Source organism: Trachinotus anak, unplaced genomic scaffold (genome assembly GCF_046630095.1).
Source record: "Trachinotus anak isolate AG129_WGS33_773 ecotype Australia unplaced genomic scaffold, CSIRO_AGI_Tana_v1 ptg000028l, whole genome shotgun sequence".
Taxonomy (NCBI): Eukaryota; Metazoa; Chordata; class Actinopteri; order Carangiformes; family Carangidae; genus Trachinotus; species Trachinotus anak.
The window spans coordinates 22,584,506-22,597,740 of NW_027273879.1; the positions used below are offsets into that span (position 1 = coordinate 22,584,506).

Below are 13,235 nucleotides of genomic sequence, written 5' to 3' on the forward strand. Positions count from 1 at the left end.
GGCGCCACAGAGGGAAACAAGCGTGCGAAGCTGCGCTCATTCCTCCTCATCGTGGGCTCCAAGACATATACTGTGTAAGGTGGAAGTAACTTTTATCCCACAGAGAAGAGTTCTAAACCGCCCGGGATACACATCTGGTCCAAAGAGTCACGGAAAAAGATAACCATGTCGGCCTCATCGGCGAAAGTCAGTAGGAAGGAGAATTCAAATCACGACGGAGCGGACGAGACCTCTGGTAACGTTAAGGAATGGCGGTTATCCTGTACAACGCCATTTTCGTTTGTTTTTCGTCATTTTGTTATTTTCACTGTAGTTTGTTGCGTAGTATCAAGTTGAAATTATACACGTTTGTGAATGAACAGTTGAATTCACATTTTCCTGCATATACATACTGAGGTAAAACGCTGTTGTGCAGGACTCTTCAGTAATGTAGCTTGCTAGCGTCAGCTAACTATTTAGCCAGCCTGATAGGTTAGCTAGCTATTAGCTTACGTTGGCTACTAACAGCTAGTTGACATGAAGGAGGCCGATATTTGTATTGCATAAGCTGCATTCAGCGTGATGTGCAGTGACTGTTTGTGCAGACAGAGTTGGGAGGTTTGTGGTAGGGAGGTGCTGGTGTAATCGGTGCAGCTGTGCGCCTCCTCTTATACGTTTGAGACTGGAGCTTCATAAACGGTTGTTTGCTCACAGTACTAGCAAGTGCAAGATTCACTGTACCCCGTTTCCCATCAGTCAAGACAGGCCGAGCGCTGATAACGTTAACGTTAGCTGTTGAGATTAACACAACCAGGCGTGCGGTCTTCGCTTTTGTGTGCGAGTCGGCGGAGCAAAATGTAAACAAGCGCTTGTCTTCCTTTAGAAAGCTAGAATGTCGCTGCGAAGTGGAAGTGTAAATGTTAATGTGTGTAATGTGCGTAAAGAGACTGTTGGAGCTCGCACTATGTTATTATCAGTGTGAGGCAGACAGCATTTTGTAGCGAGACGTCGTCAAGCCCCTCATTCAAACCAGGCCGCCTTTAGCAGCAACAGGAAGCTCCAGACTGCAGGAGGCAGTGGGTCTGTCTGCCATGAATTCACCACACACACACACACACACACACACAACCAAACACACTACGGCTGGCGTCCCGCGTTATTTAATATACCACACACGGAATGAAGAGGCGACTGAGAGGAGGTCCTGTGGCTGCAGATTCAGGCTTTTACTCAAATCAAGGATATACTTGAAAATCAAACCACGATCATATTCAGTCAAAATCAAACGCTGGAGTGAATGTGAGTAATTTAGGTTCACATGTGGGATGTTTAAAACTCTTTCATGAGCTGTCTAGGAATGTTCTGTTTGTGTAAGGTGAATTTGAGGTTGTAAAAAGTCTGGAGTGAAATTGCATTTTTGTTGTAGTGAAACTGTGGTTACAGCGACCGGATTAAACAGACTAATAAAGGTTTGTGGATAGAATATGAAATAAATGTATATGAAAAATAGGCACGCAAAAATATCATTATTGCAGTTATTTTGGCAGATATTGTGGTTGAGTTACGATTTCAGTTGAAGTGGTAAGTTTTTAAATTCAATTTCACTGAAAAAATATAAAAATGATGATGATGTGATGATGATTTTGTTGGGACCAAACAGTCATGTTCCTTTACATCTGAAGAATATTATTTGTAGGCTGTGGCGTCTCAGTGGCAGCACAATGCTTCATTTATGGTTTGTTGTGACACATTTTACCTTTACAAAAAAATTGCAACTCCTGATTTGGATGTTGCACATGTTCACATTACAATTTCGACAATATTTTTGAAGCACTGTTCAGCCCTAATATAAAATAGGCAACAGGAACCTCCAAATACACTTGTGTGACATTTCTTGGTGTTAAGATAAAGCCTTTTTGAGCCGAATTGATATTGATATTTCAGTAAAAAAAAAATTGGATATTGTACTGGCCTATTTTTATTTTCAATAAAATTACAATATAATTGTTTTTGCATAAAGGGAATCTTTTGAGCATCCCTTCAATTGTATTTTAAATAATTGTGGCCAAAATATTTGCTTAGCTGGACATTTTACAGTGTAAAAACAAAATTGTCTGTCCTCTGGGGGACATAGCATGAAACACAGACTCTGCTTGTAAATGTGTACAATAAATCTTAAGTAAGTCAACATCGGCAGATACATCAGTCTGGCTGGTTTTTATCAGTCAAGCTTCAGAAGAAATCTAAAAGTTTTCCTTTTTGTTTCTTTTTCTGTTTTGTAATTGATGTCGCATGAAAATGTATCCACATCCCAGCATTTTTTCAGGTGTGTTGGGCAGAGGTGAAAACAGTCTCTAAAACAAAAACATCAAAAGGCGACTTATTGAATACAGATAGGATGTGGTGACTTTACATCTTCATTGGATAATGTACAACATGTGACCAAGACGAACCACATATAGACTTAATTTAATTTGACCCAGGTTGAGCCAATCAGTTACACCAATATTTTCCATCCATCTAAGTATTGACTGTGTTTACAACAGGAAACTTAAGCGTGATGTCGCTAGTATATGTTATAATAGATTGCATTTTCTTGCATGAGTAAAAGTGAATTTATTTGTGCAATAAAAAAGAAGGGAAAACAGAAATTGATGCTTGTAAATTGACTAAAATCTGTTACTCTTAATTATTATATATATATATATATGGACATCTAAAATACAAGGACTGGCTCTTGGAAAGAGAGAGCAAAAAGTAGCAACGTTTGCAGATGATTTGATTTTCTACTTTACTAATGTATCACAGTCACCAGAGGCAGTAATGGAGGAAGTGAAGCAATGCACCACAATTTTTTTGCAGTTTAGCACAGTCTGCCCTGCTGCCAAGTCAAACCCTCATGTTTACTGTACGTTGTACCTTGGCATGTGACAAATAAAACTTTGAACTGCTGTCTGGTGGCAGCACCGCTTATACCTGAAACATCAAATACAGTAATAAAGTTATAGATTATAGAAAACACCTGAAACATAAAATACAATAATACAATCACATATTTTAAAAAAGCACATGGAATATAAAATACTATAATATAATTGCATTGTTGTTGCAATAACAGTGTATGTCATGTTAATGTTGCATATCATGATGTTTTTGGCTATCTGGACTGTATTGAGATACTGGGGGGAGTATATATATATATATATATATATATATATATATATATATATATATATAAACTACCAAATCAACTGCATGAAATATTCAGTGCTTCTGAATCCATGCATGTTAAAACCATTAAGATCAATATGTTAAAGACCAAGCTGGTCTATAAAGGGTTCATGTTGATCCTTAGCAATACTACTTTAATGTGTATCAGAAGACATTAAATTCCATCCATCTGATAAATAAACAGCAGCTGCATCATGAATCACATGACGACCATGTCAGAGTGGGACAGAGTTTGTCTGAAAATGCAAATTACAGGTGAATCCCCCCCAAGGGTAACCATATTTGAAGTTTGTAGCTTTTATTGATAAAGTTTTCTTTTCCTTTCAGAAAAAGAGCAACAAGAAGCCATTGAACACATTGATGAAGTACAGAATGAAATTGACAGGTGAGTGTGATGTTGTCCAGCAGTGGGAGGTGGGTGATGCATAGAGAGTTTTCTTATTGACATGTTTTTCTTTTCTCCCTCCAGACTGAACGAACAGGCTAGTGAAGAAATTTTAAAAGTAGAGCAGAAGTACAACAAATTACGCCAGCCGTTCTTTCAGAAGAGATCAGAACTCATAGCCAAAATCCCCAACTTCTGGGTCACAACATTCGTCAACCATCCACAAGGTAAACTGTGTGTGTGTGTGTGTGTGTGTGTGTGTGTGTGTGAGCTGAGTAAATAAACATTGTCTTAATGTATTGAAAGGCTGCTTGATGCTGTTAAATGTACTGTGAACAGGATCTAACTGTCCGACCTGCAGTTTCAGCTCTTCTGGGGGAGGAGGACGAGGAGGCACTTCATTACTTATCGAGGGTAGAGGTCACTGAGTTCGAGGACATCAAGTCAGGATATAGAATAGATTTTGTGAGTTGTCAGCTTGACTTTGTGTTTGTATGTTCTAAATGGACATGTTCTGATAGAGATGTGACAGGGACGTATTGTGTTTCCTGCAGTATTTTGATGAGAACCCGTACTTCGAGAACAAAGCCCTCTCCAAAGAGTTTAACGTAAACGAGAGCGGAGATCCAGTTTCCAAATCCACTGAAATCAAATGGAAAGCTGGAAAGGTTGGTTTCATTTTTATCTAGCTTGTATGTGCTGTAAAACAACCTCCCAAACCCAGGGAGCAGGAAGTCAGCGGAATATTACTTACTTATCAGTAAACACTTCATAACCTGAAATCCTGACTCCCCAGGACCTGACGAAGCGCACGGGTCAGACGCCAAACAAAGCTGGAAAGAAAAGGCAGCATGAGGAGCCAGAGAGCTTCTTCACCTGGTTCACCGACCACTCAGACGCGGGGGCTGATGAGCTGGGAGAAGTGATCAAGGACGACATCTGGCCGAACCCGCTGCAGTACTACCTGGTAGGATTATCGCTCCTCCTTTGGCTTCTTAAGATATTAGTTCAGATACAAAAGAGCCCTTAACAACGACAAGCGCTCTGTTGGTGGGGGCCGGACTGTTGAGACACGAGACAGCAGCTTTATCTGACAGATGTAGTTCACAGCCTCTCCTGCTCTGTTAGCATCAGTTATCTTTGTTTTCAGAACTCCAGTTGCTCTGGGGGGGGGCACAAGGTTTGAAGAGTTAGAATAGAATAGAATAATTAGTCAATTAAGACCTAATGAGTTAAGGAAGGGAGCCTAAACGTTCACTAATGCCACAGTTACTGTGACATCATCGATTTTCTAAGTGGATGACATAAAAAGCATCAGAGCATTAACACTGAGGAAATTATCTACAGGCTCATTTTAATGTCTGTGTTGTAATTATGTCTTTTCACTTCAAAAATCAGCACAATGTCATTGTCCCAGAGGTGTCCAGATGTTTGCAGACGACTGCATCATAGTAACAATATTTAAATAAAGTTTGTTGATTTTTTTTTTTTTTTTAAATTCTGCCCAGTCAGCCAACATGATGGTTTCAGTTGATTATTTGGGTGTTGCTGTTAGTGTGACCCTCAGACTGAGACTGGTACAGACTCAGGCTGGGTCACAGTTCTTCAGGCTGAGCCAGGATCAGCTGTTTGACATGTAAATGTTCCCAAGGTCCCTGACATGGAAGATGAAGAAGGTGACGGCGATGATGATGACGATGAAGAGGAGGGTCTGGAAGATATTGACGAGGGGGAGGAAGAGGAAGGTGAAGATGAAGATGAGGATGGTGATGGAGAGGATGGAGAGGTAGGGGTTGTTTGGAGTGCTGATGTTGATGTTGGATGATGAGCTGGATGAAGATCTGTCCTGGTCACATGATGATCTTCCTGAAACGACTCTTTCTCTCTTCTTTCTTCCAGGACGACGGAGAGGATGATTAAACATTTCAGCCAACAATTTCCCCAGTCCTCCCTCTGTGATTATCATACAACCGATGGGAGCAAAATATTTTGTTTTGGGGTGGGGGGGGTTTTGTAAAAAAAAAAAGAAAAAATTTTCCTGTGTGTTGTCAGCCTGTCCATCCTCTTCCTCTGCATCTGAGGCCTGTCCATACCGCCATGTCTACAGACCAGCTCCACACACAGCAGGTCTCAATGGGTTGCAGTGGGGTGGGGATGGCTCTCTGGAAGTCTCACTTGTCATTGTTTCTCTACATCTCCCAAAGACATGCAAAAGAATAAAAAAAATTTGTAGCATTCTGCACGTCATCCTATGTAGATTTAAAATACGTACAATAGCAATTTTTATGTAAGATATGAAATGACAGTTTCTGTTGAAGTTGTGAGTTCAATAAAAATAAGCCATGGTGCAGTGATAACTCAATCATAGCATCTTTAGCCACTTTTATATATAAATGTATATTATAATATATCCTGTGGGGGGGGGGTACTAAGGCTTATTAGAAGTTGCATTTTCCTTTGTGACTTATTGTACTAATGGAACTGATTGAAAGCACCAGCTTGTTCCTTTCAACTGTTGTAAATGTTTTTGGGATATACATATACCTTGGTAAGACAGTTGTTAATTGTACACAGTTTAATGGGGGGTGGGGGGCAGTGGGGCTTTGACACCAACTCTGGACTTCTGTTAAATAAATTTTCATTATCTTGTTTTTCAGGCACCCACAACAAAGTTTGAAATGTACATTTTTTTTATAAAAACAACCTAAAGATCTAATTTTGGGCTGAGCTTAACATTTTGAGATGGAAGAGAAAGATTTCTGTGGAGTCTGCAGCGTATCTCCTGTTCCACTGGAAACCTGTTCACGTTAAATTAAGTGTACCAGTTGCTTTGTTACAATAAATAAATGTGTACATGATGCTTGGAGTAGTTTGGTCACAGGTGGACAGTTCAGCTGCTGCAGTCGGCTCGGTTGGGGGCTTCAGTCAGGCTCAGCAGAACGAAAACACCAAATTAACTGTTGGTGCTTTTTTGGAGAAACTGTTGCTCTTTGGATATATTTTGCAGGTTTCACTCCATGGTTTTAAACACACAACCTGTGTTGATATTTGTGTATTCATTTGTTTGCTCAGTAGATACTGACAGCAGCAGCCTGTCTCTGTCAACACAAAACACAAGTACAGAACTGATGCATGAGTCACAAAGATGAAGACAATTAAGGAAACAATATCAGAGCAATAAGTAAAAATTGCAACGACTCATACTGAGGAGCCTTTCATCCGCCCTGAGCCGCGACTGAGCAGTAACAACAGGGCTGGAGTTGAAGTGATGTGCAGTCGAGAAGAGCTGCATTGTAGACCAAACGGTCCACACACTTTATCATGGTGTGTGTGTGTTAATAGGATATAAGCTGTGCAGGTGATTATGAGTGTCACATCATGTAAGCAGCTGAGGGTGTTTATTCACGGGTCCTGTCACAACAGGTCATCACTGTAGACATCCACCCCACATTCTCTCAGTCAGAAGCTGTCGTGTGGTTCTCCCACCAACAGGGGGCACACATGTCACATGGAGGGACGCAGAGAGGCCGCGGATCCTGTGGCGCCCTCACTATCCCGGTTCAGACCCTCATGGTCAGTCTGCAGTCCCTCAGACAGACATGTGGACTGACGGTGACTGTGGCGGGTCCGGGTCCTGGAGCTGAACAGTGACCGCTCTTCTCGACCTGAGAGACACGTTAGCTTGGTTCAGGTTGTTAGCATGAGCTAAAAAGCCATACGTGAACATGTCCACCTGGGATTTTTATTCTGGAGGAAAAGCGGAAGTGATGGCGGGGCGTCTTTGCACCGGATATCCTGTCCGTAACCAAGGAGACGCGATCTTTGTAGAAAATGGCTTCGCTGTACCGTCCAGCTGCTGTGAAAAGTGCCATGCAGATAGAAAACCCCAGATCTGTTAGCATTCAGAGGTCGTTGTCTCAGTGCAGTTAGCTTAGCCACTTAATGTTAACTAATTAAATACGTCTGTTTCCTTAAATCTGGTTCATCGGCATGTTTACTGACGAGGCCCCGGACTCAGTGAGTGTCCCCTCACTGTGGAGGAAATCCCAGCAGTCTGAGCGGGAGTCGGTGCGTTTGCTCAGCCTTTGCCTCCCACAGTGCTCTGTTAGCAGGAGTGACAGTGTACTTGTGTCCTATCGACTTGGAAGCAACAGTGTACACACAGTAGTTAGCTAGCAGGCTAGCTGTCAGAAGCTAACTTTAGCGGACACTGGCAATCTTCATGTTCATGCACATTAACAGATGTCCCCTAAACGCCTCACATACAAGGTTTACAAGGTTTCATTGCAAAATATGCTAATAGGAGGGCCCACTGGGGGCCCCCTTTCCCTTTGGGGGCTCAACCATTTGCCTGGTTTGTCTGACAGTTGCATACAGTTGATTGAACTTTTTACTTAATGAGGTACTTAAATTGTCACTATTGCACCTGCTTAAGTAGAATTCCCTGTGGAATGGTGATTGCAGTTACTACCTCAGCTGGATGTGCATCCTTCAGTAAAGGGACCTTTACTTGCTGGTGTTTCAGAGAGCCTGTCAGACCAGAGCAGTGCACAGTGCCGAGGCACAGATCCAGACTGTGTTCAGCACCATCAGCTGCACCCAGACGGAGCCAGAAGACCAGGCAACAGAACAGCTCCTCCAACAAAACCACGATGAGCCAGACCCATCAGGCCTGAAGGACTTCCTGCAGCGGGTTGAAGAAAGGCTCATCACAGAGTTGATGAAAAATGCCAGAGGTCACGCCTTTGATGGGTTCCAGGTGAACTGGGACGACCACAGTCAACTGGTGAGCAGGACTAACGAATCAGGAGGCAGCTCCTTTTGTTGTGGAGAGAGTATTGTGCATAAGGCTGTTCCTCCATGTTTGTAGGTTTCATGCCTCCATCGTCTTCAACATCCCATCGCTCAAGAGAGAGGTCTTCATGTGACAAGTGTGTCCTGGAGTTGTACAGGTTCAGTCATTGCCTGTGCATATGGTCGGTACGTTAGTGCCTAGTGTGTCACCTAATCTCACCCGTTTTAAAACCAAATCACTTCACACAAAGAAGAGCCTGTTAGGCTCCTGTAGTCGTCATGTGGTTGGTGTGGTTCAGATGTGTGTGTGTGTGTGTGTTTTCTGTGCAGGACTGATGATGGCTCCTGGAGCACTGAGAGGTCGTATGTGTGTACGTGGAACCTGAACCGCCGAGGCCTGAGCCCCAAACAAGCTGATCTGGTCATAGATGTTCCCTCCGCAGTCACCGCTCTGTGCTGTCACCCCGACCAGCCCGCCCTCATCGCAGGTACAGTGTTCTCACACCATGACCTGATCACAACCAATAACATTCTGAGTCAGGTCAAACACAAGAATCTCATCTAAACATGAGAGGCCGGAGGGGAAGCTCACATCACAACAGATCCTGTACCAACTCAGACTTCAGACCTGATCTTCAAATGTGGCTCAACTAATCCAGGATTTACATGCTGCTGTCAAGCTAAAATGATCCTGTTGATAACGGCGGGGTTGGGAAGTGTTGTTGCATTACTCCAACATGGTTTCACTGAGGTGTGTCTCTCTGTGCAATCAGAAAGTGTTAAAAGAGTGGAGCTCAGTGTGGTGTGTGTGTGTGTCTGTATGTGCAGGGGGTCTGTACAGTGGAGAGGTGGTGGTCTGGGACACCAGTCGGACTCAGGACCCTGTGCTGGCCCTGACTGGGATGTCAGCAGACAGCCACACGGAGCCTGTTTATCAGGTGAGTCGATCCGGTCTGATGATTGATGACGTGTTTCGAGGTCAGTGGAGGTTCAGTGTCCTGCTATAATATCAAGTGAAAGAGCCGTAACATCTGTGTGTGTGTGTGTGTGTGTAGGTTGCCTGGGTCCCCCTGCAGAAGAAAGGAGAGTTTGGGGTGCTGAGTGCCGGGTCAGGAGGGAGGGTGCTGCTGTGGACAGTGGACTTGGAGCAGGGCAGGTTTGTCCTGAACGCAGCCTACGCCTTCGTACGTCAGCAGGTTCCTCACAGCAGCAGCGTCGGCCTCAAGGTGAGCTCCGGGAGGACAGACTGTGGAACTGTTCCTCTACACTGTCAGAGCAGAGACTCAGATACAAGGGCCAGTTCAGACCTTCATGATCAGTCTGCAGTCCCTCAGACAGGACTGCAGACTGATATGGACTGATGATGAATGTGGCAGGTCTGGGTCCTGAGAGCCTGGAGCTGTTACACATGCATGAGGTGCAGCTATTAAATGAAAGTGGTCTGCTGTAACATGTCAGTGTGTCGGATACCATGATGACCTAGATCCACATTTAATGCAAAACATGATCACTGTCAAAGGATTTAATGGTTATTATTTTTCTGAGCCGTTTCACTATAATTAGTATAATTTCCCCTCCATTTCCTTCGAGCAGTGCATTGTGGGACAATCCTGTTCCTCAACAGCAGACTCACAAAAGAAGCCTTTTTAGTGTGCAGACGTTGATTTGTTTCAACACTCCACAGTGAAAAGCTGTTTAGTTAGTGTGGTTCTGGGACAGTTCCAGCTGTGTGTCGCCCACAGGCCCGAGGCAGCAGCACTATGGGTGTCACCTCCCTGGCTCTGTCTCCGTGGGACTCTGACACCTTCCTGGTGGGTTCTGAGGGCGGCCTGCTGCTCAGGTGTTCCTTCTCCTCCCAGACACTGGCTGCCGCTCCCTCCGAAGGTCAGAGTATGACTCTGAGAGCTCCAGCAGTCTTCCCCTTCAGACCCCGTAGCGGCCCCGTCCACTCCATACACTGCTCCCCTTTCCACAGGTGACAACTCCACACGCACCAGACACACCAGTTTTACATGTGACCCAGTCATGACTTTCACTTGTGTCTTGTTGTCTGCAGGAACTTGTTTGTGAGTGCAGGGACTGACGGTCTGGCCCACGTCCACTCTTTGCTGCAGGCCAACCCGCTTCTGTCTCTCAGGGTCTCAGACTCCTACGTGTTCCAGGTGCAGTGGTCTCCAACCAGACCGCTGGTTTTTGCTGCAGCCACAGGACAAGGTGCAAACTGGGAATGATGCACTTTATTTATTCTTCTAATTCATTTACACATCAGAACCAAGTCAGGTCCACATTAGACCTGTTACCTGATAAAACTGGAGTCAGTCACAGCAAAAAAAAAAATTCCTTCCAAAAAAAAAAAAAAAAAAAAAAAAAAAAAGAGCAGTAGTTGTGGGTACAAGACAGATGCATCTTCTCACTGTGTCTCACTCTCCCCCCAGGTGAGGTGCAGATGTTCGACCTGGGTCACAGGTCCCTGAGGCCGGTCGCCACCATCCAGCAGGGGGCTGCAGGACACGCTGCTACTTGTTTGGCCTTTAACTGTCAGAACCCTCACCTCCTGGCGGTGGGAAACACAGACGGAACAGTTGGTGTTTGGCAGCTGAGTGCAGATCTGACAGAGCAGAGCCCCAGCGAGGGCAGCCAGCTGGAGCAGATAGCCAATCAGGTGGCAGAATGAGACACATCACAGGACATTTCATCCTCTGTTCATGTCAACTGCTTTGTAAAAAAAAAATGTCAGACAACAACTCAAGTGTGGAAGTGAAATAAAAACAAGTGAGAGGAGGTGTCCAGTTCTAACCAGTAGCGTTTATTAAAGCACACTGCAGTTGTTCAGGTGTTGGTACAACATTATTGTTACTATAGGTTCTTAAATTCATCGAAAGCACAAGCTAAAACAATCACATTCAAACAGACAGATCCACTATGCTATGATGAGAAGCACAACGTTAAGGTAGAGCGAGATAAATAGTACAGACAGTTGTTATTAGTGAGTTTTCCTAGTGCCACAGTCATGCAGTTTCAGCCGTGTGTTCGTGTCGAAGTGTGTGTGGGAAAACGCGTCCCGATTGGTCACTGGTGGGTGGGGGATCAGTTGACAAAGAGCGAGCGGGTGAATTCGACAAAGTCGAAGGCTGACGGCAGCTCACGGCCCTTGCTATCGAGGTAGGGCTTCATGTGTGAGAGACAGTAGTCCGCCTGCTCCTTGGTCAGGTTCTGAAAGCAAGAGGGAGACAGTTAGACCTCCATGAAGATGAGACCCTGAGACCACATCCACAGAGCAGAGAACTGGTCTGACCTGGTAGAGCTCTTCTTTAGTCACGTAGGGTTTGTTCTCGGTGCTCAGAGCTCGGAACGCGCTCTCTATCTCCTCACTGGACTTGACATTCTCTGTCTCGCGGCTGATCATAAACGCCATGTACTCCTGCAGCGACACATTGCCATCCCTGCACATGCGCAGACACACACACCTCAGAGTTACGCAGCAAATACAACATTGTGCATCTACAAAGCTCCATACTGTTCCATACACATCACTGACCTGTTGGGGTCCACCGTGTCGAGTATGGCCTCAAACTCAGGATCAGGTTCTCCCTCCTCCACCATGGGCAGGTCATAGCCCAGCGAACGCAGACATGACTTGAACTCCTGGTGGTTCAGACGGCCAGACTTCTCCTTGTCGAAGTGCCTGTAAAGAAGCAGGAGAACATGTGGATGTGACTCAGATCAGATGCAGGAATACGTCATGATGGCGGCGGGTCAACACCACTCACTTGAACATCATGCTGAACTCCTTCAGAGCCTCCTCCGTCACTCCAGTGGTGTTCCTGAAAGACAGCAGGTCATGAGCTGAAAGCAGCATCAGCAGCTTCACACATCTCCCAACTCTCTCAGTGTGGTCGACTTCCAGAATGTCAGCGTGTACCTGGCCTGTATCTGCTGCTCCAGGTTGTGCTGCATCCTCATTCCCAGTTGGTCCAGTTGGTCCCACTGCTGGGCTAGGCCCACTGTGCTGTGTTCTGTGTATTTGTTGTCCAGGATCAACGCCTCCTCCATAGCTGCTCCCAAATCTTCAATTTTCTTCAGCTGGCTGCGCATGGCCCGGATCTCCTGGTGCTTACGCTGCACACATCAACAGAAGTGGTCACATGCACATGGTGTCGGCCTCTGACTCTGCTCTCGCCTCCAGCGGCAACACTGTTGTTAAAATGTAGTGATATTTACCTTAGTGGCCTCCAGCTGGGACTCCAGGGTACCGGACTCTTCCACCATACACGACCTGACACCAACAGACCCCAATGTTAGAGGAGGCAGCAGAGTCTGGAGAACTCTTGCACTCTCTCACACACACACAGTTAGAACGACACATTCCCTACAACCTTTATCAATGAGGATTCAGTGTGGAGTCTGGAGGTGCAGATAAACTTCTTTGTTCTTGTTTTTTCAACATGTCACTACAGTGTGGGTCTGTTATTGTGTTTCAAATTAATGCCAAAGATCTCTACTGGTAACCCAAACCATGCAAGGGAGGGCTCCTGCACACAGGAGTGGAAACTGCAGCAGATTACCAGGTCATGAATGTCACAGTTACAGAGGATGAACGCTGCAGAAATATAAACCACACTGACCCAATGGGACCAAATCCAGCTTCAAATAATACGTGTACACTGTGCAGTTTCCAGCCCTGCAGCACACACTACACCGGGTGACCAGTAACAGTCCACGAGCTGAGGGCCGTGCTGACTGAGGACTGGGTGAGTGTTAGTAGAGCAGGGAGGTGCTGAACACACCACAGCGTCTAAACTCAAGTGCCTGAGGTCACACAGCCCTCACACTGCGTGAGGTCAGA

The 13,235-nt window shown here is 45.1% G+C and overlaps 3 protein-coding genes across 9 annotated transcripts in view; 2 read left to right on the top strand and 1 right to left on the bottom strand.

Annotated features, from left to right (window-relative positions):
- Positions 1-6,453, top strand: LOC139611670 (protein SET-like). Its single transcript, XM_071466524.1, has 8 exons — positions 1-235; positions 3,538-3,595; positions 3,680-3,822; positions 3,957-4,060; positions 4,150-4,263; positions 4,392-4,562; positions 5,247-5,381; positions 5,495-6,453. Exons 1-8 carry the CDS (start codon positions 166-168, stop codon positions 5,513-5,515), a joined length of 816 nt encoding a protein of 271 aa, XP_071322625.1. The 5' UTR covers positions 1-165; the 3' UTR covers positions 5,516-6,453.
- Positions 6,454-7,116: 663 nt separating this feature from the next.
- Positions 7,117-11,174, top strand: dync2i2 (dynein 2 intermediate chain 2). Its single transcript, XM_071466523.1, has 9 exons — positions 7,117-7,663; positions 8,121-8,381; positions 8,466-8,575; positions 8,720-8,877; positions 9,218-9,327; positions 9,445-9,615; positions 10,132-10,364; positions 10,446-10,603; positions 10,825-11,174. The coding sequence occupies exons 1-9, from the start codon at positions 7,586-7,588 to the stop codon at positions 11,061-11,063; spliced, it is 1,518 nt and encodes a 505-aa protein (XP_071322624.1). The 5' UTR covers positions 7,117-7,585; the 3' UTR covers positions 11,064-11,174.
- Positions 11,175-13,235, bottom strand: part of sptan1 (spectrin alpha, non-erythrocytic 1) — a 36,175-nt gene continuing 34,114 nt past the window's right edge. For all 7 annotated transcript variants that reach the window (XM_071466521.1, XM_071466520.1, XM_071466519.1 and 4 more), the window contains 6 exons: positions 12,611-12,665; positions 12,312-12,508; positions 12,160-12,213; positions 11,928-12,074; positions 11,685-11,832; positions 11,175-11,602 (listed from right to left, as the gene is read on the bottom strand). In XM_071466521.1, the coding sequence (XP_071322622.1) occupies positions 11,477-11,602; positions 11,685-11,832; positions 11,928-12,074; positions 12,160-12,213; positions 12,312-12,508; positions 12,611-12,665 (727 nt within the window). In that variant the 3' untranslated portion in view covers positions 11,175-11,476. The remainder of the gene's footprint in view (positions 11,603-11,684; positions 11,833-11,927; positions 12,075-12,159; positions 12,214-12,311; positions 12,509-12,610; positions 12,666-13,235) is intronic.

What these genes read in the sequence shown, in the direction of transcription:
- dync2i2 (XM_071466523.1), top strand. Translation starts at nt 7,586, where the DNA reads ATGTTTACTGACGAGGCCCCGGACTCAGTGAGTGTCCCCTCACTGTGG. An exon ending in ATTGCCTGTGCATATGGTCG is followed by an intron (nt 8,576 to 8,719) that starts GTACGTTAGTGC and finishes TTTTCTGTGCAG; the next exon opens with GACTGATGATGGCTCCTGGA. An exon ending in TGCTGCAGCCACAGGACAAG is followed by an intron (nt 10,604 to 10,824) that starts GTGCAAACTGGG and finishes CTCTCCCCCCAG; the next exon opens with GTGAGGTGCAGATGTTCGAC.
- LOC139611670 (XM_071466524.1), top strand. Translation starts at nt 166, where the DNA reads ATGTCGGCCTCATCGGCGAAAGTCAGTAGGAAGGAGAATTCAAATCAC. An exon ending in CGGAGCGGACGAGACCTCTG is followed by an intron (nt 236 to 3,537) that starts GTAACGTTAAGG and finishes TTTTCCTTTCAG; the next exon opens with AAAAAGAGCAACAAGAAGCC. An exon ending in GTGATGGAGAGGATGGAGAG is followed by an intron (nt 5,382 to 5,494) that starts GTAGGGGTTGTT and finishes TCTTTCTTCCAG; the next exon opens with GACGACGGAGAGGATGATTA.